Raw genomic sequence first — 26339 nt, forward strand, 5'->3', positions numbered from 1 at the left:
GTTGCTTGTACTCTGGAAATTATCACAAACTCCCTACCTCATGTTTGCACCATTTGGTTGATTGTTGGTTTTTGTTTAATTGACTCAGCCTTACAAAAATTCTTTGCTTTGGTTGCTGCTATTCTCAAGTAAAATATCCCTGATCTAAGTCAGCCAGAATATATTGGTGTTTGAGGAGATAGTGTCCTTTTTCATCTTGGAATGAAACAGAATTACTTAGATGCTTTGGCTGCTTTGGTACCTTGGTTACAATCCTAAAGTTGCCATTTCTCACTTTTATTCTGTTAGTGGGTTTTCTTCTTACTTTCAGACCTGTTTGCATTGACAGTTCCTTTGTGAGAGGATGACATTAGTGAAAAGTGTATTTTACACTGAACTACAATGACAATATTTTAAATATATTTTTCAGGAAAGGAGTGAAATTAAAACCCTTGATGCCTATTTTCTAGGAACAGTAGGTACCTCTGGCTGAAATTTCCACAGGGAATATTATAGACCCAGACTCTATATAAGATGCTTTGCACATCCCAAAGTTTTAGAAATAAGACTTCTAATTAAACCTGCTTTAGACTTAGATTTTCCTGTGTATCTAACACAGTTTATTGATATACTGGATTTTTTTTTTCCCTATGGAGCTTGGGCAAAAAAGTTAAACTTGAGCTGAACATATACAATTTTTACATACCTGACCGAACAGAACATAGCAAAATCTTTATGTGATTTGTGATAAATTCAGATCTGCCTTCAGGCCCATACAGCCATGGACAAAGACAAAAATGTCCAAGTAGATTAGTTTTGTATTGAGATTCACCCATAATACCTAGATAGGTGTTTGTTAAGGCACAAAATTACTGTGATGGAGAAGCAAAGAGGAGAATTTGGACCAGGTCCTCCCAGTATTCTTCCTGTCTCTTCAGAGAGAGGAAGAGAAAGAAGGGGTAGGAGTGAAGAAGTTTTCTAAAGGGGGTTGTTCCTTAAGTGCTTTGTCTGGAGATATTATATTTAAATTGTTTGTATTCAAGGAAGGAAGAGAGGGGACATAAATATCAGCACATTTAAATAGCTATTCCCTGAAGATACTTTGTTTTAATATAGTGGTATTATCAGTTCAATGGGCTGTGATTTTTCATTTCATTCATCACTTATGCTGTGGAAGTTTCTGAAATGCTTCATTTAATTGTACTAAAGACATCAGTCATGATTTTCTAGTTAAAGTTGTAGGAGGCTTTCATTTTGAAACACTATTATAGCTTTCAAAATAATTCCTTTTAAGATGATGTTTAGTGTCAATCCAAGCGTGACTCATGTAGTGAAGTTGGAGAAAATCACCTTAGCCATTTCTACTTTATGGGAGTCTGACGAGGGTTTTCTTATTAAAAAAGACAGTTTTTCGTAGCTCTAAAGTGAAGCTCCCACACATTCTAGTTGAAGGTATCTGTTAGCTTACCTCAAGCAACACAAAAAAAACTGGTTATACAACTAAAAAACCAACTTTGGCTTGTGATGACTCAGTGATCAGAGTCTGTAGACTTATGTTGTGGTTCTAGGCAGGCCACTTAAGCTGCATCTAAAGTGACAGCCTAGTATGCTCAGCAGAAACCCTGATATTCAGGTTCCTTGATCACCTAGAGCAGAGTTCTCTGCAGCTCCATGTGTTTAGGCTTTCTCCTGCAAAAAGCAAGGGGCACAGGACACCTGGGTCTTCTGCTGGTAGAGTGCCAGGGAATGGCCAAAGCACTCAGCTGGGTGCAGGGACTTGGGAGTTCTGCATTTTTGTGTTCTTGGACTGGACATCCTTGTACTGTTTTGGCAATCTCCTCCTCCTGAGGACCATCTGAAGGCCTGGTGTCCCATATCCAATCTGAGTCTCCACCACTTGTCCTGAGAAACTCTCCAGGCTGCCTCATCTGCATCCACACAGGCACCCTCCCATCTGCCTCTGCAGACACTTCAGTACCTTCTCTGAAGGTCCTCCTAGAGTTGACTCTAGGTTCAACTTGTTTGTAACACATACATCTTGGGACGCACCTTGCTGCCAGATACAAAGGGGTCATCTGTTGAGTGTGTGTGCATGTGCCTGCACGCACATGGGAGGAGAAGATAGTAGATTGATACACTGGTCAAATTATAGACACCGATCCTGTGAGATATCACCCTGCCTCGTTGCTCACCTAAGGGATGTTTGTCCTGGTGTCTGGCAGAGTACAGAACTGAGAGAAAACACATTGCAATTTTTATTACAGCCTATTTGAATGCTTGCACAGAACAGGATGGTCCCAAGACTGAGGCATGTCTGGTGGTTGTCTCCTGGCACATCTCCTCTGGCCTGGCTGAAGCCAGCAGGCTGGCCTGGACTCATGAGTGTTTGGCTCTGCCACAGGACAACACCAGTCAGGATATGGGAGGGCAAGAGATCTGAGCTCTGTTAATAAGTTGTGACTTTGAGAATTAAAACTCTTTCTGAAGGCAATTGGGGGGGTGTGTGTGGGGGGGGATTAATATGTTAGAAGTACCACAGACTCTGGCAAAAACCTGAAATCTTCATTGGCTTTGACTACCTCTGGCTGTGAGGTATGAGAGGGGTAAGATGGGGGGAACCTGACAGAGAAAAATGAGAATTTTTGTTTGCAAAACATATTCTTTTGCATTCCTCTGTTTTCTTTTGCTCAGAAACTGCCTCTATTGAACAGGGTAGGGATTTCATCTCAGCTGGTGCTTCAGGAAACCACATCGTTGCTTGAAGTTACCCTCCCCCACAGGAAAGGCAAAGCAGCAGATAACCTTTTTCCTCTCAGCCAGTATGAACTGCATGGAGTGCTTCTGCCTATCAGCTGGCCAGCTTGGGTTATCCTGACGACATCCAACTGTCCTGTTTTTCTATACTGGTTAGCCCATAGGATTGAATTAAGTTCAGGGACTAGAAACTTATTTTCAGTTTTATAGGAGGCTCAGGTCAATAAGCAGATGAATCATCTAAGGCTTTAGATCCTCTAAACCCGTAGGCATTCAGCAAAAGATCACGGTTAATGCTTGTCTTCTGACAGAGTGTCACTGCCAGAAGGACAGCGAGGTTGATTGTGCAGGAGATAGAAATGCTTGGGAGTAAGGATCAGAACATGAGATTAACTCCTCAAGAACGAAGGCCATCATAAACATGGCTTCCAGTGCTAAAGCATTCCTCCCCAATTTCTTTATTATAAAGAAGAAAGAACAGAGCTATGTTATTTCTCCTCCAGTGCCTTACCAGCATCCAATGGTTCAGTCCTTCATCCAATTCATTCACTTGCTGCTTCAGATTCTCTAGAGTGATAAAAGGAGGACAAGCATAAGTAACTCCTAGTACATCTCTGTCTCCTTTTCTATCTTCAGTCCCATGTAACACCATTAAGCAATATTTCAAGTCAAGCCTCGTAGTTCTTCAGTGGCTTTTGAACTATATGCGTTCATGCTGAAGCTCTCCTCTGCTGCTCCTCTAGCTCTCTGCCAGTGCCACCTCCCTCCAGTCATGGCAAATCATTTACTTGTCATCCTCAGATTCATTTTCCCTTTTCAGATTCAACCAGTTCTCCTCTACCATGCAAAAGGCCATATGAGATGAAACCTCTTCCCTAGCTTTCTTCCAACCTTAGCTTTTTTACTGCACGCCCAATCTGAAATGAACATTGCAACGCAACCAGACAGAAATAAATGAGAATGGGATTTCTCTTTAATTCTTTTCTAGAATGAAACTTTTCCTATCTTAGTCTTCTCAGATAGTATCAGAAGGCTAAAATATCTTCTTTGCCCTCTCAAGAAGGGGCCAGGCATCTTGTAATAACTTAATAAAATGAGATATTGCATTATACACATAAAGATGAAAAAATAGTCACATAAGGCATCAGTCTACAGGCAATTAGATACTCAGATAGGTACAACAGCTGACAATGCAAATGCACTGCATTTGTTTCTATGAGTCTGAAGTATTTTTGAATAATAAAAAGGCACTCAATATGGAATCAACTGAAATGTGAATTTTAAACAAAATAGGTTTTTTCTGATATAAATCACCTTATTGAATATGGCAACAAATAGCCATTTTGGAAGATGTTTTGCTTTTCTTTTTTCTCCTTGATTGATAAAATGACTTGACAACTGACGTAAATTATACCATAGGGTATGAAGCTGTAAGAGTGTATGAGGGCCTGGCCTTCTGGACTTGTGAAGCACTTTGGGTGTATACTATGATGAAGTCCATGAAGTGAGACATTGTTTGAGAAGCCCTTCTCTAGGGAATATTCCTGGAATGTTAGTAATATATACTGTAAATTGTACTTTATCCTTTATATTAATACAATTTTTTACTTTTGAAAAGAAACAGAAATTTAGGAAGAGCCTTTTAACTCTCTTCTCCCACAAAAAAAAAAAAAAAAAAAATCAATGTTAAATAAAGGGAACTTGTAAATCTATGGGAGGGTGAAAGGGCAGAAGTGGGTAGTGTGTGCCCTGACACAGTTATACTTTTTCTTTTAGAAAAGCATGAAATTATTTTATATTTTATCCCTTGAACATTGTTGAACAGTGTAAAGAAAAATGGATTCTTCCTATGTGTGATTTGCCCAGATTTAGAGAGCTTTTGAAGTGTTACAGATTATCTATCAAGTAGTGGAGTGAGAAGCACTTTTGAGCTCTGTGTATAACTAATTCTATTGCACTCAATAAGCAAACCACACTTACATACAGGAAACCAGAGATGATGAAACCCGTAAAGTAGGAGTTCAGACATTTTGAAAAAGTTATAAAATAGGAAGTCTTCCATTAGAGCATGCAACTTAATTCTAAATGTTTCTTTGCCAAAACCTTTTCAGTTTTCAAATGCATCTAGATTCTAGGAGGCTGGTGAAGGATGAAGGGCTGAAATCCATTTCCCTTCTTATGTCTCCTACCTTTATGACATTGGTGAAGACACAAGACAGGAAAATACACGTCATGTTTTCTTGCAAGACAGTTAATAAGAGCACTTAGTCTATAATATAAAATATTTATTTGGGTAATTGCAAAATATTGGCTAGGAAATACATATTATTTTAACATTCAGGCAGTATTGCAAGATAAACATCAGCAACTACGTGTTGGGACCTTTTCTTCCAAACACTAAACTAAACAGTGTAAACACTAAACAGTGGAAAACCAAAAGCTACTGAACTTTTTTGTCAGGAAGCTAAGAACAAGGTGGTGACTGGTGAAAAATACTTTGAGAGTCTTGCAGGGGGAAAATGAGAGGCAAAGGGCAAGGACAGGTAAAAGAGATTCGCCAAGGTTTCAAAGGAGACAGGAATATGGTTTCAGAAATTATGGCTACGATAACAGAAGTTGAACAGAAAGACATTGCACATCTCTTTCTGGCAATATGGTTGTTATGTATTTCTTGGAACAAAAGCAGAATACATCCCCCCCCATCTATGGGATGGATGTCTTAGATCAGTAGGCAAAAATGAAGAGAAAAATATAGAGCTAAGAAAGAAATAGAAATAGGCAGGGCAAGAAACTGAAGTAAAAATAGAATGAGTGAAATAAAAGAATGAAAAATGAGCTAAGATAAACAAGAAAAATATGAAGCTGTAAAGTTATGAGAGGAAGAAAGTCCGTGAAACTACAGAGAAACTGAAAGAAATGTATGAGCGGAGAACATAATCTTCTACTATGCAAATTACATTCCTTTAGAATGAACAGATATTTAATTTTGATTGACTTTATCCTCCCCCACTGCCAGGAAAGCCTACACTTCTTGAGTTCCATCAAAAAGAAAACCCTACAGTGATTTTTGAGAAAAAGAAAAATCAAGTCAGAACATTTACTATGCACAATAAAAGTATAGTACTCTATTCAATATGTACCTGCTCTAACAGTAGGAATGAATGTTTTCCTCTTATAAAGAGAATTTGAGGAAATACTTTTAATTAAGAGTAAGAAAGGGAATAATGAGAAGTGTTAAGCTTGCTAAAAACAAAATAAATATTTCATTCTCATTCTTCCAAGTATCAAAATTAAAGTATCACTGTTTCAATAATAAGAATAATGTTGAAATTGTATGAAATGTGAAGCATAAGCACCTAAAATAATAGATACCAAAACATACATTTAAGATCTTTCACATTACTGCATTCAACATGGACTGAGAAGGACAAAGTAGAGCTTTAACCATTTCTAGCAAATACAATTAAGATGTGGAAACTGGCCACTGTGCTGAGAGTATTTATAACTATATACTAAATCACTACATAGAAAAGATGCAACATTTAACTAAATGGAGCACAGAACTACTCCAACAAATTCTTTTTTTTCTCCACTAACAGTTTGATTTTGTTCTCTAACATTGCACAATGTTTAATGTTTAGTGATCTAATTCATATTCTGAAAGCTGTCATGCATGCAATGAAATCAGTAACTTCGTTCACTTCTGGGAAGGAGAAAAGTATTTCACTGCCTCTGAAATATCTTCCTCTTCCTAGACAATAAACTGGCATTTATCATGACGTGATTATGAGGCCAGCCTGCATCGCAGAAAGGCAGGTATCAATACTGTCATACAATAATTAACAAGGTTACTTCTCACATTATAATACCATAGTTGTGCACTGTAATGCTCATATCTCAGCACTTAAGTCTTTTTTATGTTTCTGTCCCTTTACTTCCATCTCGGTTACTTAAATATGTGATGGGAATACTATTTCCCTGATCGGTTTGTATACCTTATTCTATTTAAAAGCAGGTCTGTGGGACATAGCCATACCAGAAATAATAGATTTAATCATTGTTTCAACTTGTTACATTTACATTTAATTTACTGTTTAATGTATCAAAGTATAAGAAAAAAATCTAGATAGATCGCTATACTAGGGAAAATATTTCTGAACGCTGGATAGCTTTTAGGAACGGCATCATGCTCCTATTCGTGTATCTGTTAATGTTGCACTGAATTTAACAGAAAAATTCTGAAAGATTGTGAGAAGATCACAGCCACCGAAGGAAGATCAATCAGTAGATCAGCATTGCTCTTCAGAATAAATTATTATTGCAGGTGAACCATTAGAGAGGCAAAGAAACTAACACAAGGAGATGATATTGAAGCTGTAAAGCTGCTGTACTAGAAAAGAGCACAAAAGCAAAGTAGTAAGCATTTTTGTGTCTTTAAAATAAAACAGTTTTACTACTCTTTTAAAATACAAAAATAGGAAAAACTGAAAGAAACTCAGGTTAAGGGCAACTCCTAGTGAAATAGTAGGTGATAACAGAACAATATGTTGAGACTCCTGGTAGAAATAGCTATAATACACATCTCTGTCATTTCCAGTACAGTGTTTCTAGTTCTATTCCATTGTAATCCAATCTGCTTCATAAAAGTGAAGTCAGACAGTGAAAGATGCTAATCAGATTCTGGAATAATTGTCTGTTAGAACAGGTCAGTGAATTCTGAGAAATGAATGTGGACTAATTAAAATGGAATTCTATCTGCCTATAAAATACGTGGAGATGAGAGGCAAAGAAATTACATGTGTGAGCTTCAAAAGTGCCAGAAGTAATCCTGATGTCATGGTGCATTCAATTTATTACTGGGTTGGGCAGGAGCCTTCAAAACAGTTTTAATGCTTTTAGCTGTTAGGTTTTCTATTACTCTGTGACTTTGCTCACAGTTAGAAGCAAGTCCTTTTATTTTTTTCCTCTATCTTTTAGCCATATAACAGACATAACAAAGATTTTGGACACAGGATCCCAAAATGGACCATCCTATTACTATTTCCTTTCTGTTGCTGAAGTTGACATAGCTGTTAAGTCTCCGTTTGCTTTCTGGATATTTCAAAAGATGTGAGGACTAGACCCATCTCAAAGTTTCCGATATAGCTATAAAAAAAAAATCACCATTTTAGCAGCTTAAATATTCCAGCTATGTTTAGCTTTCTCAGGAACAAACACAAAGAAAAGGAAATGAACTTTTCTACTGCTGAAAAACATCAGGTTCATGCCATAAAAAAAAATAATAAATTATACCTGGTTAAACCTGAAACGCTACCACGCTGGGCACTGTGGCTTTTTTCCTTCTTGGAGGAAGAATTGGCATCTTCAACATCTAGATAATTACTAATCAATTCAGCCACAAATAGAGAGTTATTCACATGAAGGTGATGAGAAAGATTTTCCTGAACATTTCTTCTAGTAGAAAGTAAGTAGATGGCTACGTGAACTCATTCCATGGCAGTACAGATGAAGCAAACTGCTTTTCACAATTTCTTAGATTAGAGAAAGAAATAAATATACATACAAGAAAAGAAACCATATCGAACTGTTCATATTTTTAAATATAGTAACATCTAGTAGGACACAGTGGCGGTCCAGTTTCCAATTTGGTAATGACCGTGCAAGGGGTAACGTATGACAGCCGTCACAACGAGCATATAGCGAAGACAAATGCAAATGGGAAAAGGGAATACAAAGTGTCGCAGAAGGATAAAACGACGTGCCAGAAAGAGACACCAGAATCTGTGGATGCCTGTTCCCTCTGCCATATACCATTCTACTTCCCATATATGTTACATCCTAACACTTGCTGTAACGTTTAATATATTGAGCACACTGCAATAAGAAACGCCTGTGGGATACACAGTTCAAGTGACAACGGAGACTTTAAGCCCTTTAGGATAAAAACACCTCTGTGTGGTTATTGTAATGCATCGGTATCATAAAAGCCAGAATGAAAAAAAAGCACAAACCGACTGCTCTCAGGAGCAGTCCTATACAGTTATAATGGTTTTACATTAAATTGTCTATAACAATTGCCTGTCATTAAATAGTAACAATTTAGAGGTACTGGGAAAGAATACTGGACCACAGGGAGCCAGATTTTTATTAAGGGGGGAAAAAAAAGGACTTATTCATATACCTTTTCCATTGTTGGTGTTTTGTGGGTGAACGTGGCAAAAAGCAATCATTCACAATAGCTGACGATAGCACCCCATGAAGGAGGTAGCTCTTTACCCCCACCTACTTTTGAACAGAGCTCCAGAAAGATGGCAAGGGATAATTTTTCCTCCTTAGAGCTGGGGACCCTGCACGTGCCTCACACCTGAATGGGACTGCGGCACAGGAGTTGGTTTCTGATCCTCCAGCGGGGAAGAGGAGACACTGAAGAGATCATAAGAAACCAACCCAGAATGGGGATGAGCTAGTGTGTTTACACACATTTGTTTAAAAAGAAATTTACTCTGTCCCTCCCCGCTTGCCTTCTGTTTGGTCTATGTTATCTGCTCTTATTCTGAGCTCTTCGAGCAAGGGACTGTTTTCCAGATTTCAGTGATGTAGTACAAAAAAAATTCCCACAACCAATTCATAAGAAATAAGGGCTGTGTGTCTACAATATCATGCTTTTGGGGAGTACCCTAGGTATAGTCCTCACTGTGCTGGGTGTAATATGGATAGATGCCCTGTCTGGCAGAACCATATATTCAAGAAACTCAGAGAAGGAAGAGTAGGAAATAGCATTACCCTTCCTTTACAAGTGAGAATTGAGGCATAGTTTCTTCCCCACCAAGATCAAAATGAACATCTGTGGCATGTAAAAGAAACAAATCTCAGAGTAACAAGTCTGAGACACTTTTTTCTTGTGAGGAGGTACATGAAATGGGCTTTTTAGGGAATTTGACTTCATTCTTTCCCAGCAGTAAAGTGTCAAGGTGTTACGTGTTTTTGAATGATAAGTTCAGCTGATTTACCTTTAGTCTTTTTTTTTTTTTTTTAAGGTAGCAATTAAAGATTAAGCATTACAAAGCGTATTTTTGCAATGAATTTCACACGATACTTTTGAAGTTCATGAATCTATTAAGTCGTGGACATTCTCTAGTGTATTAAACAACAGTAGTGATTTACATTATTTTGAAGCTGCAAGTAAGTTTTCAAGGGTAATGGATTTCATATGTAGAGATAAAAAGATAAAGTTCCTTCATTTATGCCTGCTGACTTCTTTTCCCTATCATACTACATTTAACAAAAAGTATAAGGCAGAAAGGATGCTGGTGTATTTTTATGTTAATTAATGTATTTTAATTTCAAATAGCATTTTTGAAGCTCAAATAGCTTCCAAAAAAGTGGTGCCAGGGCAAAACTAATGAATTTTAATTCTTTTCAGTATACTTCTGCTTTCATAAATTCTTTTTGTTATATTCTGATACATGAGAATGCATCAGTAGGCATTCAGAGCATGCAGCCCACAGATCTGATTTTTTACAGAAATCCAGTTTAACTTTTTAAGCTACATAATAAAGCTCACCTCGTGTGTTATTTTTAATGACCAATTAGGTAACAGCTATAAAAATACATACTTCGGGAAGGTGGACCAAGTTTGTAAAGATTTTTTTATTTACACCAAGTAACAAGTAAGCTTTCTGCACAGAGGATGTGTTTAGCTGTTCTGTAGCTGAATCATGCTATTCTCAGATAAATTTTAAGGCTGTGCCACTGTTGTCCCAGAAGGGCTGCAGCTAATAACTTACCCTTGTTGCAGTTACATTACTTAGAGCAGGATAATGTATCCCTTAAGGAGTTAAACTGCATTAACCCTGTTCTTCTACATCTTGGAGCGCCTGAGAAAACTCTCAGTTCTTCGGGAGCGCGATTAGTTTTGGCTGTGATGTGGTAAAACAGAAATCACTGTGGACTCTACAGTACGCCCGTGGCCGCTGGAGCTGGTGCGATGGCTGTATTCTAACGCTGATGGCAAGGTGCACAAGAAACAGCCTTTTTTAATAGCATGGTCCATGTATCACACTGATCTAATCCCAGCCAATTTTAATAACTGTTCTTGGCACAATAAACCAGTCCTGTTCTTTGTGTAGCACTTGCCATAGCAGTAATATAAAATCAATGATGTTGTTGAGAGAGATTGTTGCTACTCATCAGAGCAGATCATGAAATGATGCTTCTTTATCTTTCCAAAACTGTAGCATACCTGGGTTGTCGTATAAAGCAGCAGCACTGGCCATAATTTACTGCATTGCAGTAAAATCAACAATGCAGCATTCTGCAGAGTCAGACAAATAGTCATATTTGATTTGGTAGGTGAATAGAGAGAGAAGAAAATGCTCTGAAAAAAATATTTTTAATCACATTACTATACTTCTTGTTTGTAACCCTCCAAAACCTCCCCTGTTTAACTGGTACCTCTTGAAACCAAAATGTTGTTCTGAAGCCTGATTTGAAACCATTTCTTTTACGAGTAGCAAAGTGAATCACGGGTTTTTTTTCTCAAAATTCTTTCTTTTGGAGGGACCAAAAAAAGGAACAATTTGAGAGGTTAACAGGAACTTATAGGTAAGTAACAGGAACTTATAGGTAAGTTCCTGTTGAGCAGAAGCCAAATTTCAAGGTAAAAATGTGAGGTGAAAAAAAAAGCATCCAATTCCATCTAAGAGAAACTTCCCATAGTTAGAAAGGAAATTAAAAAATCTTCTGTAGTTGAGAGTAAACACAAACTTAGGATATTGCTGTCCAGCTATATAGGGCAGTAGTGATATTTTTTTAATCAGGAAAAAAACAACATAGTTTAAGCTGTCATAGCTTAGGAAATGTAGAAGTTGTCAACAGACTTTTTTCCTGTTCCCTATGAAAACCTAACATATTATAAATATTTTTCTTGTCTGTTTACCATTTGCCACCTTAAACTCAGCTTCTAGTAAAACTATGTTTTTTCCCCAGGTCGTCTTGAACTGACACTGTGGTAGATTATTATTTCATTCAGTAAATTTTGAATGTTGAATAAATGCCATTTCTTTCTAATTAAATGATGATAAAAAGAGTTATTGTAGCATTAAAATAATCTACTCTTAGTATAATTTGCAGTTTGTTGTTCCTGTCTAAAACATGAAGATAAAAAAGACAACTCATCATCTCAGTTTAGCAGCAGAGATCTTCATAACTGTTGAATACGTAAGAAGGATGAAGATGAATGCACGCTTGCTTTAACTTACCCATGCACTCAGTATAAAAGGCTTTGAGGAGTGAGCATTCATCTATACTCCAAGATTTCATAAGTTAGCCAAATAAAATTTAAGTTTCATAATTTCCTTAATAACAAAAATTCATTATCTGTACGAAGACTGCACAATTAAAATCCCAGTCCTTTGTGGCCAATGGGAGATTTCCTTCTAGAATAAAAAACCTTTTATACAGAATATTGGCACTATAAATTTTCAAGTGAAAGACATATAACTTTACAGGTTTGAAATACATGCTAAGAGAGGATTCAGAAATCTAAAATGGAAACCTTAGTCAAAGACGTTTTATTTTAGGGCACACTACGTGATATAACTTTTATGAGTTAACCACTGCACTGTATAGTAACTCTACGTTGTCATTCTAGGTACCTGGGAATAACGAGACCTCTTACGTATCCTGTAAGGCAGAATGGGAAGCGTATGGCCAAAATGATCCTGTGTGTATGGCTCTTATCTGCCTCTATCACTATACCCCCGCTCTTTGGTTGGGCCCAAAACGTAAATGATGAAAAGGTTTGTTTGATCAGTCAAGACTTCGGCTACACCATTTACTCCACAGCAGTTGCATTTTATATTCCAATGTCAGTGATGCTTTTCATGTACTATCAGATTTACAAAGCTGCTAAGAGGAGTGCTGCTAAACACAAGTTTGCTGGTTTTCCCCAGCCGGAAGAAACGGAAGGGATTTCTATGAATGGAGTTGTAAAACTGCACAAGGAATCTGAAGAATGTACTAATTTTTCACGACTCCTAAAACACGACAAGAAAAACATTTCCATCTTTAAAAGAGAACAGAAAGCTGCCACCACGCTTGGGATTATTGTTGGGGCTTTCACTGTCTGCTGGCTGCCCTTCTTCCTCCTCTCAACAGCCAGGCCCTTCATCTGCGGTACAGCATGCAGCTGTATCCCACTGTGGGTTGAGAGAACATTTCTATGGTTGGGTTATGCAAACTCTCTCATTAACCCTTTTATATATGCCTTCTTCAATCGGGACCTGAGGACAACTTACCGCAACCTACTGCAATGCAGATATAGGAACATCAACCGGAAACTGTCAGCTGCAGGGATGCATGAGGCTCTGAAGCTTGCAGAAAAGCCAGAATTTGTTCTGTAAGGTCGCTCATCCTTTACTGTAATAATTTATTGTTTTATCACATTAGCTTTTTCTCCACAGATCCAAAAGAGGAGGTATGGGAAGAAGCAGGCTTCTTGAGCAGTGTTAACATAGTCATCAAGAATCTGGAAGGTAGCAAGGTTAATTCCTGTACAGCCCACCAGTCCTAGCAAGCCTCGAGAAATAAGACCACCATCTAAAGAATTTGGGTGTAAGAGGAATAACACGGGGCGGGGGGCGGTAAAAGGTAGTGCAGGATGTTTGAGTTCCTAGTGAGGAAAGAGCATAGTTGGCCTAACCCATTTCTTTGGCCCTTGGCCCCAAGCAACTTTTAGTAGGTCTGAATGTTGGATGCATCTTGTATCCTGGAGATCGTTTGCTGTAATAAAGACCTGAGAATAGTGAAAAGTTGAGCATAATTCATTGCTTTCCACTTTGTTGTTATAAAAATAAACCATTTAAGAAGAAGCTGGATAAGACAACTTATAGTGCTTAGAAACACTCTTTATTATTAAAAAAACCCCATCTGTCCATTAAACATTAATTTACTGATTGCCTGGAAATAAACTACTTTGTGAAATTACTATTGCTTTTGCACAGCAACTATAGCACTGAAAGAATATGTTACGATTCCAATGCGAATATAGGAGTTTGTGTAAAGTCACATGGACCAACATCTACTGCTGCATACAGTCATGCAGCACAATTGGCTGCAGTGCTGCTATGCCAGTTACAGTAGGTAAAGGTCTTATCCTATATTGCTAATGTAACAAAGGTGTCTGATTACAGTTTATTTCAGGTCTGGTCTTTGTCCATCTTTTCTTTCTTTGACTCTCTCGTCTTTATCAGTTGAGCCCTTCTCTAATCTAGATGGAGACCCTGTCTATGCTCAAGCCTTAGTTTCTGTTGATGTTTGCCTAGTCCTTGTTCCACTTCAGGAGTTAAATGTCTATTTGAAAGTGTTTCTAGCTTCTTGGGATTTCTTTCCTTTCTGAACTCAGTAAGGAAAAAAAAAAAATCTAAGGACTCGATAACATTCAGAGACATCTGGACTTTATCCCTACAAACTGATTTTGGTCATCATTTCTGCTTAAAATGATGTAAAGCCTTGCCTTCTATAAGAATCAAGATCATTTACTGTTTCTAGTTCTAGTTGTTTCCCTCCGCCCCTACAGCTCATCCAACTATGTGATTGTGCTCTCCCTGGCTTTGGTAACAAAGCTCTTCCCTCAGTGGAGCAGAGTCAAATATTATAACAATATTTTCCTTTATCAACTATTAAATGCATTAATTATATTAATATATTAGTAGTAATGTATTAATATAAAATGCACAGATTGTGTAATATATTACTATAACAACATGAAGTAATAATAAACTTATAACAAATCATAAGAACAAGATGCTTTCTCTGGACCAAGTTTGCACTGCACACCATGTTCCAGATGAGGCACAGGGTATGTTAGTGAACTGAGACTGTTTCAGAGCTCGATCTACTTTTTAGATATCAGGCTTCCTATGTGAGGATATATCAGAGAATATACAGATAAATGTATCTGTGATGATTCCAAGTGGGATTGTAAAACTCTGAAGCTGATTTCAGAATTCTGGGCAGAAGTTTCAGCCATTTTTATTCTGCAGAAAAGTCTGAGAAGTTGTGTTTCCTCCAAATAAGAATTTATATATTTTTAAAAATTAAATATAGAAGTGTCTTATGAGTCAGAAATTGCCATTTGCCCAACTGTCACTAAAGGCAATTGCTTTCCTCAGGGAAAGCATCCTGCAGGACTCCACCTCTCCTCTACCATCTGTTTCAGGTAATGAAAGCCCAGGCAAGAACAAGAGTTGTTATGGGCTGTGTCAGTCCTTGAAGTTTCTAGAGATAAACAGCCGCCTTTCATCTCTGGATATGTTTGGAAAGAAAGGAAAAAGAAAATAAAAGAAAAAAACCAAGTTTCTTCATACAGCCAAAATAAAAGACATTTATATGGCAAAGTGGAAGCTGTTGTTGGATGGAGCTGTATTGGAGGGGAAAAGTAAAGAAGCTGAGAAGATTAGAAGAATGTTCCATTACCCAAGCACATGGATAACACAGTGTTGAGAAGAGGAGAAAGATTTCAGACAATTCTAACTGAAAGTGGCTTGGATAAGAAGCGTAAGGAAATAATTGTTTGAATTCAAGAACAGGACTTCTTACTTTTTAAAAAGATAAATAAATAAAACTGCATCAAAATACCTAGCTTCAGCAGCAGTATTTTTTTAAATTAGATGACTCACTACTCATCTGACAAAGGGGTAACATCTCAATGGGTGAACGAGAGAGGTCTTCATCATCACACATGCAGCCTGGTACATGCTAGTACCAACCCCTAGAAGAGATCGCACGTGGTCTGTGCATCCTTCCGCATGTTTCCAGGAGAAAGTGAGGAAGGTGAATCAGACAGAAGCAATTATAAGAAAAATGGTAATGAAAAACTCCCAGAGCAAGCCAGAGCATAGAGATGACAGCATAACACTAACTGAATGAAGATGGAGAAAGAGAAAGGCGAGACATGGGAAGCGAGGCATGGAAGCAGTTCTAAGTTTCAGACTTGTGATCGGATAGTTACTTTTGAGAAAACACGCAAAAATATAGAGGCAGCAAGGGTACGTATCCAAGATTTTGAAAGTAAAGACACAAACCTTTCTAAAATACACTTGTATAATCCCAGTGAAAAAAGACTGTTGCTACCCTCATTGCTTAAAGGGGACCTGGGCTCTGCAGGTCAGCACTGCTCTGGATTTAGCAAAACTCTATTTTATAAAAAATTTTTGTTAATAGCAGCATGAAGTGAATCTTGACTTTAGGTAAAACCTGTTGGGATGTAAAAGCGATGAAATCTAAGCCAATCTTTCTTTTCAGGTAACAGTGCATGTTGTCTAAATCCACAAACTGTAGCCACAGAGGGATGTGGATGACAGTGACAGCTAACTCCGTAACCCCACTCCCGTGAGGTTTGGAAGGTTTCAGCTATCTCATTCTTTAGTCACAGTTTGAGATGTGAGAAGTCCCACGTTAACTACAGAGCGTGAAAGACTCGAAATATCAGACAATCTCAGGTTTTCCCTGAAGGTAGTTGGCACTTTATGTAACATTTGAGTGTTTGACAGGAAAGGTTGGAGTGGGTCCTCAGGTGCACAGGGCAGCATAGTCATCAAAACAAGAAAGGCTGGGAAAAGCTATCCTAGAGAGTAGGTTTGCCCGTTAACTACGGTGCAGAACTGGCCTAACACCAGCCGGATTTTTTGTGTGAGGAAACTCAACGCAGCATTTGTTATTAGCCACAGTACCCACATGCGCTATTTCCAATTAGAAAGCTTAGTCATATTGCTGTACATCCTAGACCATCTTTCCACCAGCCACTAGTTCTGAAATTGGTTTCTAGCCACTATGAGATTTCTGGATGGTGATAATGGCAGGAAAATGGGATTATATTTTGCTTCTGTTTACTAGACTGACAAGTTTTTTGAACAGTTGTGCTGAGTTCATGAACACTTCATACTTGTGTTTGTTTTCCATGATCTCGTGAGGCTGTTTCGCCTTTTTGCTTCCTCTATAGCTCTTAAGTGGGAATTTACCACTCCTTATTCAGGGAGGGAGTCACTACAATGCATTTTTATGTTAGGGGTTTTTTTTTGCTTTTTTGGTGGGCGTTTCTGGGGAAATGTAGCTGGCTACACTGGCACAGGGCATGATCACTGAGCTATACCATGGCTAAACACTGGGAGAAACAAGGTGATACTGGGAAATGCTCAGGCAGTGATTTCAGAGTGATTGCCATTAGTCTGTGCTAGGAGCTGAGGAAATCAGGAAGCAGCGGTGCAGCTGCTGACAGCATCTAGACCTCATCATCCAGCTCAAGCAGCCAGTCTTCAGCTGCAGCCTGAGATCTTGAATTGCTGCCAGAAATCTAGACATCAACACAGGGAGATGCCCGTCAGACATCATTTACTTTATATGTCTCTTTGTTCACCTCTAAAGTGTATGTAAAGATCCTCGAGAGCAGCCATTGAGTGTGTCAGTTCCCTAAAAGGGGTTTTATTCACAGCTGAGCCAGAGATCCTTCCCTGAGCCCACTTTTCAGTATCACAAACACATTTTACCTAAGATAAACATCAACTGTGGCCAAAAAGGCCAAAGAGCAAAGCTCTGAAAGGGGCATAAAAAAATAACCCTTTCACAACTCATTATGTGCTGTTAGCAATAACCTATCTATAATTTGTCCATAACAGTAATACTAGCTCTCAATAGATCCCAGGTGAGGGAGTCCTGGATGAGCCTCCTTTACTTGAAACAGTCTTTCCATAGCATGCCTCATACCAGTAATATAGCAGGCAATGTATGGGTTGTACTTTACCAGCATCCTTCTAGTCTCATCCTGCTCAGATATACCATATTTATGTCGTTTTTCCCTCCATAAACAGGGCACAAAGCAGCTTAGAGTAAGGGCTCTAGATGAATAGACTTTGACTGAACAATTCTTCTCAGTCTAAGCAATGCCTTTCAAACAGAATTTGAGATAATGGTTTTGTGAGGAGTTTGTTTTGGCTAGTTTAGCAGCCTTCCCCGCCCACCCCCCACCCTCCCATCTCTGTTTCTTTCTGTTGAGTTAATTACCCAGAGTCAAATCAGTAACTGTTGCTCAGAGATTCTCAAGTGTCACGTATGACCATATTTCTTCACTACTATTCCTGCTGACAACTACCTTTGTAAATGTACTGCCAGCCTACTGTAAACTGCTCTCCCATGTAGCAGTTAATCTGCAGTAGATCCAGGCAGTGACAACATATAGCATTCCCCATGGTATTTTACCTCCTCGTTCAAATAAAACTCAAGGTTTTGTTGCAATACCAATACATTGTGAAAACTTTACTCCCCTTACTTGGAACTGCATTTTTGAGGGAGCCTGTCTGTGGTAGAAGCCTGATTCCTAACATCTTCTCCCAGCTCCTGCAGTCTACCAGCATGTAGGTTTAATGCTGAAGCACAATATTGGCACTTACCAAACTCCTCTGTTTAGCAAGAGCCTTACTGGGTAATAACAGCAATAATAGAATAGTAAAATGTGTGAATTTATGATAATATCTCATTATTGTATGCCTATTGCATCACACTTCAGTTTCATGAAAAGAAAAGCATGTTTTTCATGCTCTGTTCAGATGATTTACTAGCTAGCACCACCTGCAGAAAGATATTTCAAACAGTGGGAAATAAATCTACTACAATCAGACATAAAGAAGGTAATTATTTATCAAATTAATACTATAAATAATGCTGACAGAGTCCATTCACTCCCTCCCCCCTGCTTTATAGCAGGAAAATGGATTTCCAGACAGCCCCTGCTCCAGACACTGAGGTCAGCACAGCATCCCTAGAAGAACAGTATTGAGGTAAGTTTTGGGATCAGACAGCTGTGATTCTGTAGATACAGAACTGGAAGGTGTTTTGAAGCAATGCCACTTTGTTCTGTTGCTTTCCTCTAGATATCAACTTAGCTTTCCATATTATTTTTCTTATCTTTCACGAAAAACTATTCAAAGTATAATGTTTTCAGAAAATGTGCAAGATTAATATATCATCAAATCCTGCTCATGGTTTGCTTAAGAATCAGCTGTTGTCTTTTAAAACAATGTTTCTCAGGAAGACGCAGGGAGAGAGAAGAGAAAATTCAGAGTCACGGGTAACGGTCTTAGAGTGCAAGGTTATTAATGTTCTGGAACAGAAGACATTCACCCTTTATTTCAAAGGAGTGAAGTAGGGATGGTGAGGACTGCATTTATTTTTTATTATTATTATTTTAAGAGGAGGTTTCAAGCAAATAAAAATAGTAGTAAAAAAGAAATAACATAAGAAACACTACATTAGAAGAGCAATCTTTGCAACATGCAGGGAATACAACCTTATATCCATTTTTACAGATTTTTATCTCTTGGGTAATTATTGCCACTAAAGAGTGGGTTCAGAATGAATTTGAAGTGAATTATTACTGTTTTCTATACCCACTTTCTCAACATCTTGCCAAATAGGCCTGTCATTCCCTACAGTCCCTATTCTGGCACCTTTTTTTAGCTGCCCTGCTGTGTTGCCAAACCCCTTCTCATGTGGCAATATTTCCAATAGGGCAGAATTGCTTTTAGTCACTGAAAACTGAAAGATGCTTATAATTCCCAGATTAAGCTTTCTCTGCTGCAAGCAAAAACCTCCACTGAGATACTGTGTTTTCTTAAAGATATTCATATATGGTTAGTCTAAGGGGATAATATTTTGACGAGTTGTAACTTTGTGACTCTACTGATTAACATCACTATTTCTGTCATTTGTAATCTTTCACATAGAACTAGTCAAGTTACTTCAGAAAAAAATGCATACAGATGTATCAAAGTTTCCAGAAGAGCCCAATGCACTTTTATAAACCAACATACCAGACTGAATAAATATTTTGCTTTTAATTTTCTATCTACTCAGTCAAAACCAACAATATTTCATTAATTCAGTAGTTGTGTGGTCTTGCTAGTTCCAGAAAATTGTGTTTGCAATATACTTATTTTTACTTTCTGCGAGAGAAGAGAAGAGAAAGAAAGCCACTGTACTATACTTTTTTAGCCCTTCTAGAGAATCTGTTTTAAAGTATGGAAAAATATAGCAGAATGCATCTGGATAAACTCACTAATGTCTCAGAAAACTTTGCATCTTTGGATAATCTAATCAGGATTTCTGCAGGTCTGTGATAAAACAGCAGAGATTCATAAGTCAAATCTACCATCGTGAAGATGGTTGCAAAGAAGAGATAAAATTAGGTAAATTAAATAAACATTTACTTCCCAACAATAGTTGCAAAAGCAAAACAACCCCACCCAATAAGGAAAAACTATGACTATATTTTTGTAATCTGAACACTTAAACAGCACAATGACAAAATACTACAGCTGCTTTATAGAAATATGGAAATTAATACCCTAATGGTACATGTTTCCAAACAACATGTTTGGTATGTGTTTCCAAACCGAGTAAGAGCTACTTACCCAAAATTTTAGAGACTGTTTTCCTAGAGTATTTAATAATGGAGATTTTCACTAAGGAATGATGGAGCAAGTTTCTGTGGCTTTGCAGTCTAGTAAAATAATTTTACCTTAGCGCATCTTTACTGTAGGGAAGATGTACGCCTCCTATATACTATTGAGGACCCATTCAAGGTATCTCTTGCCTCTCCAAGCTAAGGCAGTGAAGAAGCCCAAATATTTATCTTAATAGAGAATAAATAACAGAACTAATTAAAAAGTAACATGGGAACCAAAACAAGCATAGAGAACTTGAAATCTTTTAGATATTTGATTGCAAACTTGCAGAGGTCCTATAGGTTCCTTACAGAATACTTGTAGTTTGTCTTAGCTTGTATATAGTAAGTATTTTTGGCAAATCCCTAAATCATTTCTCTCTTCAAACAAGGCAGTAAATACAGCAAGTACTGTGAAAAACACGTTAAGAACGTCTAACTTGCAATTCCAAAAGAAATAATCAAATGTTCAATTAGACAAAGTTAACACTGTAAAATAACCATTTTTTAAAAAATTAGTTTTTGCTTTCCAAAATAATCTCCTGTCATCCTAGAAAACAACAAATATCATCAGCACCAAAATGGTTTAGATTTACAAAGATTTATAAAAGCAGACTTTTAGCCACAATAATGAACTAACTCATCCCTCTTTTGTCCACATATTTTCTTTAAAGTTGTTCCTCCAATGGAATCAATACATGAATAGAAAATGATATTTCCTAAGGCAAATTATGTAAAGTCTAGAATTTTATTCTCTCTTTTAAAAACACCTATAATTAGCTAAAACATAGCATTTAAAAAAAAAAAATCCTTGTTTTCCTTTATATCTAGTTTTGAAGTTGGTTAAAATTACCTGGTCAGTTCTCAAAAGTTCCTACCTATGTACCTTCCTTTAATTTGGATCTATTTTTACCAAGGTGTGTTTTCACGTAATAAAATATTCAAAAGGAGCGAGAACACATATTTGTCTGTAAAAAAAGCCTGCTCCCGATACATGCACTGATGGGAATAATTCAACGATTTCAACAGGGAGGCTATAACGCAACAAAAGATTACCTTGCTGCGTGCCATAGCCAGGCAGAACTGGGGCTGGGATGCCCTGAAAACCTGTCTTGTAATCTCACAGATGTACATTCTGTGCAAAGCTTTTCAGCAATTATTTGTCTATAGGCAATTTTTATGAAATTGAGACAGAAATATTCTTTATTGCTCTGGCTCCTTTCTCCCTCTCTTGCACGCGTGAGGTCTCCACGAGCAGTGACACACGCGTGGGCTTGTGCTGCCACCAGAGGCTGGACCAGCTGTGGGATTCTCAGTAAAACCAGTTACATTTTCTGAAGTCATTTTGGGCTTCTGCCACTGAATTGTATAAAATGGACTGGGAACTTCCTTAGTTCTCACAGCAACCCAGAGTACAAAGAACTTGAAAACCACCACAATCCTCTGCTTTCCTTAGCTTCCTCCTTTGTATGGGTCCTCTGAGAATTATCTCATTAGCCATGATCTAATTGCCTCTTAAGAAATATTTCTATTTGTTTCAGTGGTATCTGCATCAGGACTTTTAGTTGCTCCAGGACATTCCTCGCCTAATTCATCCACTTTTTTAAAAACAGGAGAAGTTCCGATTTCTCCAGGGAAAAAGAGTCATGACCAAATGTGCATCAAAGCAGCCAGAAAAAGCCAAACCAGAACTGGAAGAAGAAAAATGAAGAATTGGCTTCTGAAGAACTGGATAGATTTATGAAATGTACTTCATCTCCTTTTGATGGGAATGTGCTAAAAATACTCAATGAGCTCAATACAGTACATTAAATACATTTCTATTGGAAGTAGTCACATCTTGTTTGTTATGGAGAAAAGTACTGCTATATACAAATGAAAATAGTTTTCTGCCTGAGCGCGCCAAATCATTTCAGCAATAAGAGTTTGGCACGTGGGGTGGGGAAAAAAAAAGCAACTGAAACTCAAAGATAAAGTGCTGTACAGATTTCCACATTAAACAATGTAGAAGAGCATTCATTTATGTTTACCATGCTTGTGGATTGTAACATCAGTATTAATATTCAGGGACCATCAGCGATATCGAATGTATTTTGTTGTACTACAAAATGAGTTTTCAAGCAAATGGTGGCTCTGTGGATGCTTTCAGGGCTTGTGTTGAAGAGATTCTATGCACCTGGAATGGGATTGAGAAAGGCAACCATAAAAGACCAATTTTGGTAAAAACATTCTGTTGTACTAAGTAAACGTCTGTTTACTTGTTAACATACACATGTTTTTTTTTCTCCCTAACCTTTTAAAAAAGCTGTCATCAGTTACAGTCTGACAAAAGTTAAGGGACAGAATTACAATGCACATACATTACACCACAGTTAATTTACAAATATGATTGTTTGGTTTAATGGAATTTTCATGATCTGCCAAATTATAAAAAAAAAACACATTTTCTCTCATTCTAACTCAAGTAACTATAGAAGGTTGGAGAATTTCCACAGTGCTTTGCTTTTTGACTTACTGGCTAGCTACTCTAAACTGACAATTACAACATTTGTTATTTTTTTATGTATGTCTTTCTGAATATTCATTCTAGAATCCATACAGGATCCCAGATAGATCATGTAAGTTACCATTTTTCTATTGTTACAAAATGAATAGTCAAAGCATTTGCCTCTATCCAAGTATAGAGCACAAAGAAATAGAACAAAAATAGTTTAAGAAGTGTTATTTCTGCCAATGTTCAGTTTATACTTAAAATAAAATCCTTTGACTTGACAAAAATTAAATAGGCAAGTGTTAATGACCATTTGTCCCAGGGAAAATCAATTCAAGGGATCATTCCTTAAATATACCTTTGAACAGTTTGCTGGCTTTTTTTTTTTTTCTTTTTGAGCTTCTCATATTCATTGCCCCTCAGAGTTTCTAAACCATGCATGGTTGTACAATCCACTGTGCAATGGGATATACCATTCCTGAAGGCTATCTTCTTTAACATTACATCTTTATGAACACTTGCCTTATTTCCATAGTCATATGATTTGTGACAAGTCTCCTACTTGCAATTTAACCAAAACACTGCTAGTAAATCATCCACTGACTACACCTGCCGTTATAGCTTTGATTTCCTTTGTTTAAATTAATATACAAGTTCACAATAGTTATCTAAATAAGGAGCTAGGCATACCAGCACAGGCCAATTCATTACTTATCAGCAAGAGGAAAATACGGAATGCAAATCAATCCATGTTAAGCCTATGAAAAACTTAGGACAGAGAGCCTAACCCATCTTCTGCTCACTATCACCCTGAGCTAACTCCTGTAGTTACTCAAGAGAGTAGCGGAGTAGCACGTTTTCATCGTACTAGGGCAGCAAGACTTTTCAGTACTTGATACACTGATAAAACTAATCACTGTGAACTCTGCATTTGAAACAAAATGAGTCTTATAATTTGCTTTATTTCCCAAAGGGAATGACACAGCAATGCTTTTTACTTGGTTAGCCTTAAGTATTTAACAGGAAATAGGACAGTTATTGTCAATGGCCAATGGACCAGTTCTGATTGAATTACATGAGAATACATTCAGAGAAACTCAGCTGAAGTCAAAATTACACTGGCAAATAATATTATAACTGGGCCTAATGAGAAAGGGAGACAATAGGTCCATAAATGTAATAATGATGATGATAAAAAAGGCTGTTTCTTCTTTTAAAAAACCCAAACCTTAAAATAAAGGGCAGTGGTAATACTCTAAAACTCCTTTTTTAAACTTTACGTTCTCACTTTCACGTCCATTTCACAAAGGCAAAGAAACAATTTTACTTAGATGACTTAGACTGTCACTTTGCTTTTTCATGATGTTGTGTCAAAATATTAATTTCAAGTGAAATGGAAAAATTACATATCATATGAATAATTAAATGATTAAAAAAATCCAAATAAACAAACCCTACGAGTGACACCTTTCTGTGAAAATTCATGGAGTTTTTTAGTGCTGTTATTTTACATTTAAGTGAAAATTTATTTTTTAGGACAAATATAATGGAGGGCAAAAGAATAAGAAAGCTTTTAGCTGTTAGGGATCTACAATTCTCGATAGATATACATATACATATCTATAAGTCCCTCATTTCAGAATGGTACTGCCTCATGAAAAAAGGCAACAAATATATTATTACACAATAAACATTTATTTCTTTTAATATCTATTAAATTCCCAGAATCTTGCAGAAATTATGAGAATATTTTAGAATAAGTTGAGGCATCATGGACCTATAAAGTTGCAGTTCTGCCTGATTTTCTCATGAAGAGTTTTTCATCCAGGAGTTTTCAGACACATAAACAAGCATAGAACATCGGGAACTACAGAATAACGATACGCTGTCATACGAGATGAAGCTCATTTTTTTTTCTAACTGTAACTGTCAGGTCTGTCACCTCTCAAACCAACGCACAATCCCACGCAGTAACTGGAAGAGTCACTCAAGGGTAAGTAGGTATTCAAGACTAGCAAGTAACGCATGCAATGTTTTAGAGGATTAGAAAAAAGTAGGTCTGATCAAAAGAAGTCAAGAGATTAGATGGCCTACTAGGGTAATGAGTTGAGCTTTCCATAGCTTCTGTAGCCAGTAGTACAAAAGCAGCACACGCACCTACCTTACACTGAGATAATCCAAGTCTTTGGGATGTAGGTAGAAGTCTAACAGAGTGAATCATACCAAAAACAAGGCTTAGACTCACAACTCTGGAGCTATCAGAAGATGCCTTTCTAGCTCAGTCACCAGACCTGTTCTGGGGCGTGACAGTGAGCAGTTTGCATTTTCACAGAGTTGCCTTGTGGTAGTTATCACAGCATTTATCAGTTCTAATAAATAAAATTAATTTCCCAATAGTTTTGCAAAACCCTTGATGTTTCGCAATCAGCCCCAGCCTCTCGTTCTCCATGTGTATTCTAGGGGTCAACAGACAGTTGAGATATATGGATGTCCAGCCTACTATACCCTTATTATAGATCTCTTGTCCTTCCATCATCATCTATTTTTTGTCAGGTTGATCTGTTCTTTACAAGATTAAAGACTTTTCCTAGCTGCTCCCTTGATTCCAGTTTAAAGTTTTTGCTTTATTAGCTAGTTTTATTCATATGAAAAAGTGATTGACTTGTTCAGACCTGAGCAAAAAATAAACACAATGATAAAAGAAGAAAGATTTTCTTCTTATCACAAGATGCACTGTTGAAAATGTTATGTGAAAGCAAGAAAAAAAACATATCTATGTATAATATGAAAAGTCAGATGTTCTTGATAATTTTAATAGATAAAAGTGAATTTTTTATAATATTTCAGTCAGCTGCAACTTTTAATATGCAAAAGTCACCAGAGGATTGAATTGGAACTCTGTATATTTTAACTCATATATTTTTCCCTGAGATCTAGTAAAACATAAAGACAGTTAACATAAGAAACTATTTCCCACAAATAGCTTACCAAAAAATACAAAAGCAAGGAAATTAAGCTCTTCAAATTGTAAGTGGCCTGAGCTGAAAATGTTTAATATCTTTGGTTGTAATATGAGTCTTATTTGGAAAAAAAAAAAATTGCTGCTACTTGCATTGCAAATGATCCAAATTTATACAGCAGACTAATTTAGTAAAAAAGGAAATAGGGTTCCTTCTGTATTAGGTACTGAGTTATATTACGCTTTTAAAATGTATAAACCCAGAGGGATATTAAAATGTTAATTTGGATAGTATTTAAAAAGTAATTACTTTTATACAATAAAATAAGAAGTCTACTGAATACTAATCCCTGTGTCATGTGCTTTCTTTGAATTAATGCTACAGAAAACAGAGACTCCATTTAAGTGATTTTAATTTAGATTCATGGAAGACATTCTCATCTACAAAAACATCTGATTTTTTTTTTCAGCTTGACTCATTTAAAATCCTTACTGTATCAAAATTAGCATCAAAGAAAGGTACCTACACACTTGTTGGATAGCATTGAACTGAAAGAATGAGAGAGAGAAAATTTTGACAAGTCTGCTGATGAAAGGGTGGTTTGGTTTGCTCAGCACAAGCACTGCTACAAAGAACACTGGCTCAGGCCCTACTGAGG

At 37.1% G+C, this 26339-nt stretch overlaps 1 protein-coding gene across 2 annotated transcripts in view; it reads left to right on the plus strand.

Annotated features, from left to right (window-relative positions):
* Positions 1–25938, plus strand: part of HTR7 (5-hydroxytryptamine receptor 7) — a 39831-nt gene extending 13893 nt beyond the window's left edge. The window contains exons 2-3 of one of the 2 annotated variants that reach the window (XM_075758279.1): positions 12386–13132; positions 21844–25938. In XM_075758279.1, coding sequence (XP_075614394.1) covers positions 12386–13132; positions 21844–21880 — 784 coding nt within the window. In that variant the 3' untranslated portion in view covers positions 21881–25938. Of the gene's footprint in view, positions 1–12385; positions 15373–21843 lie in introns of those variants that run through there. The other variant, XM_075758280.1, reaches the window with a different exon arrangement.
* The last annotated feature ends 401 nt before the right edge of the window (positions 25939–26339 follow it).

Source organism: Balearica regulorum, chromosome 7 (assembly GCF_011004875.1).
Source record: "Balearica regulorum gibbericeps isolate bBalReg1 chromosome 7, bBalReg1.pri, whole genome shotgun sequence".
NCBI classification, from domain to species: domain Eukaryota; kingdom Metazoa; phylum Chordata; class Aves; order Gruiformes; family Gruidae; genus Balearica; species Balearica regulorum.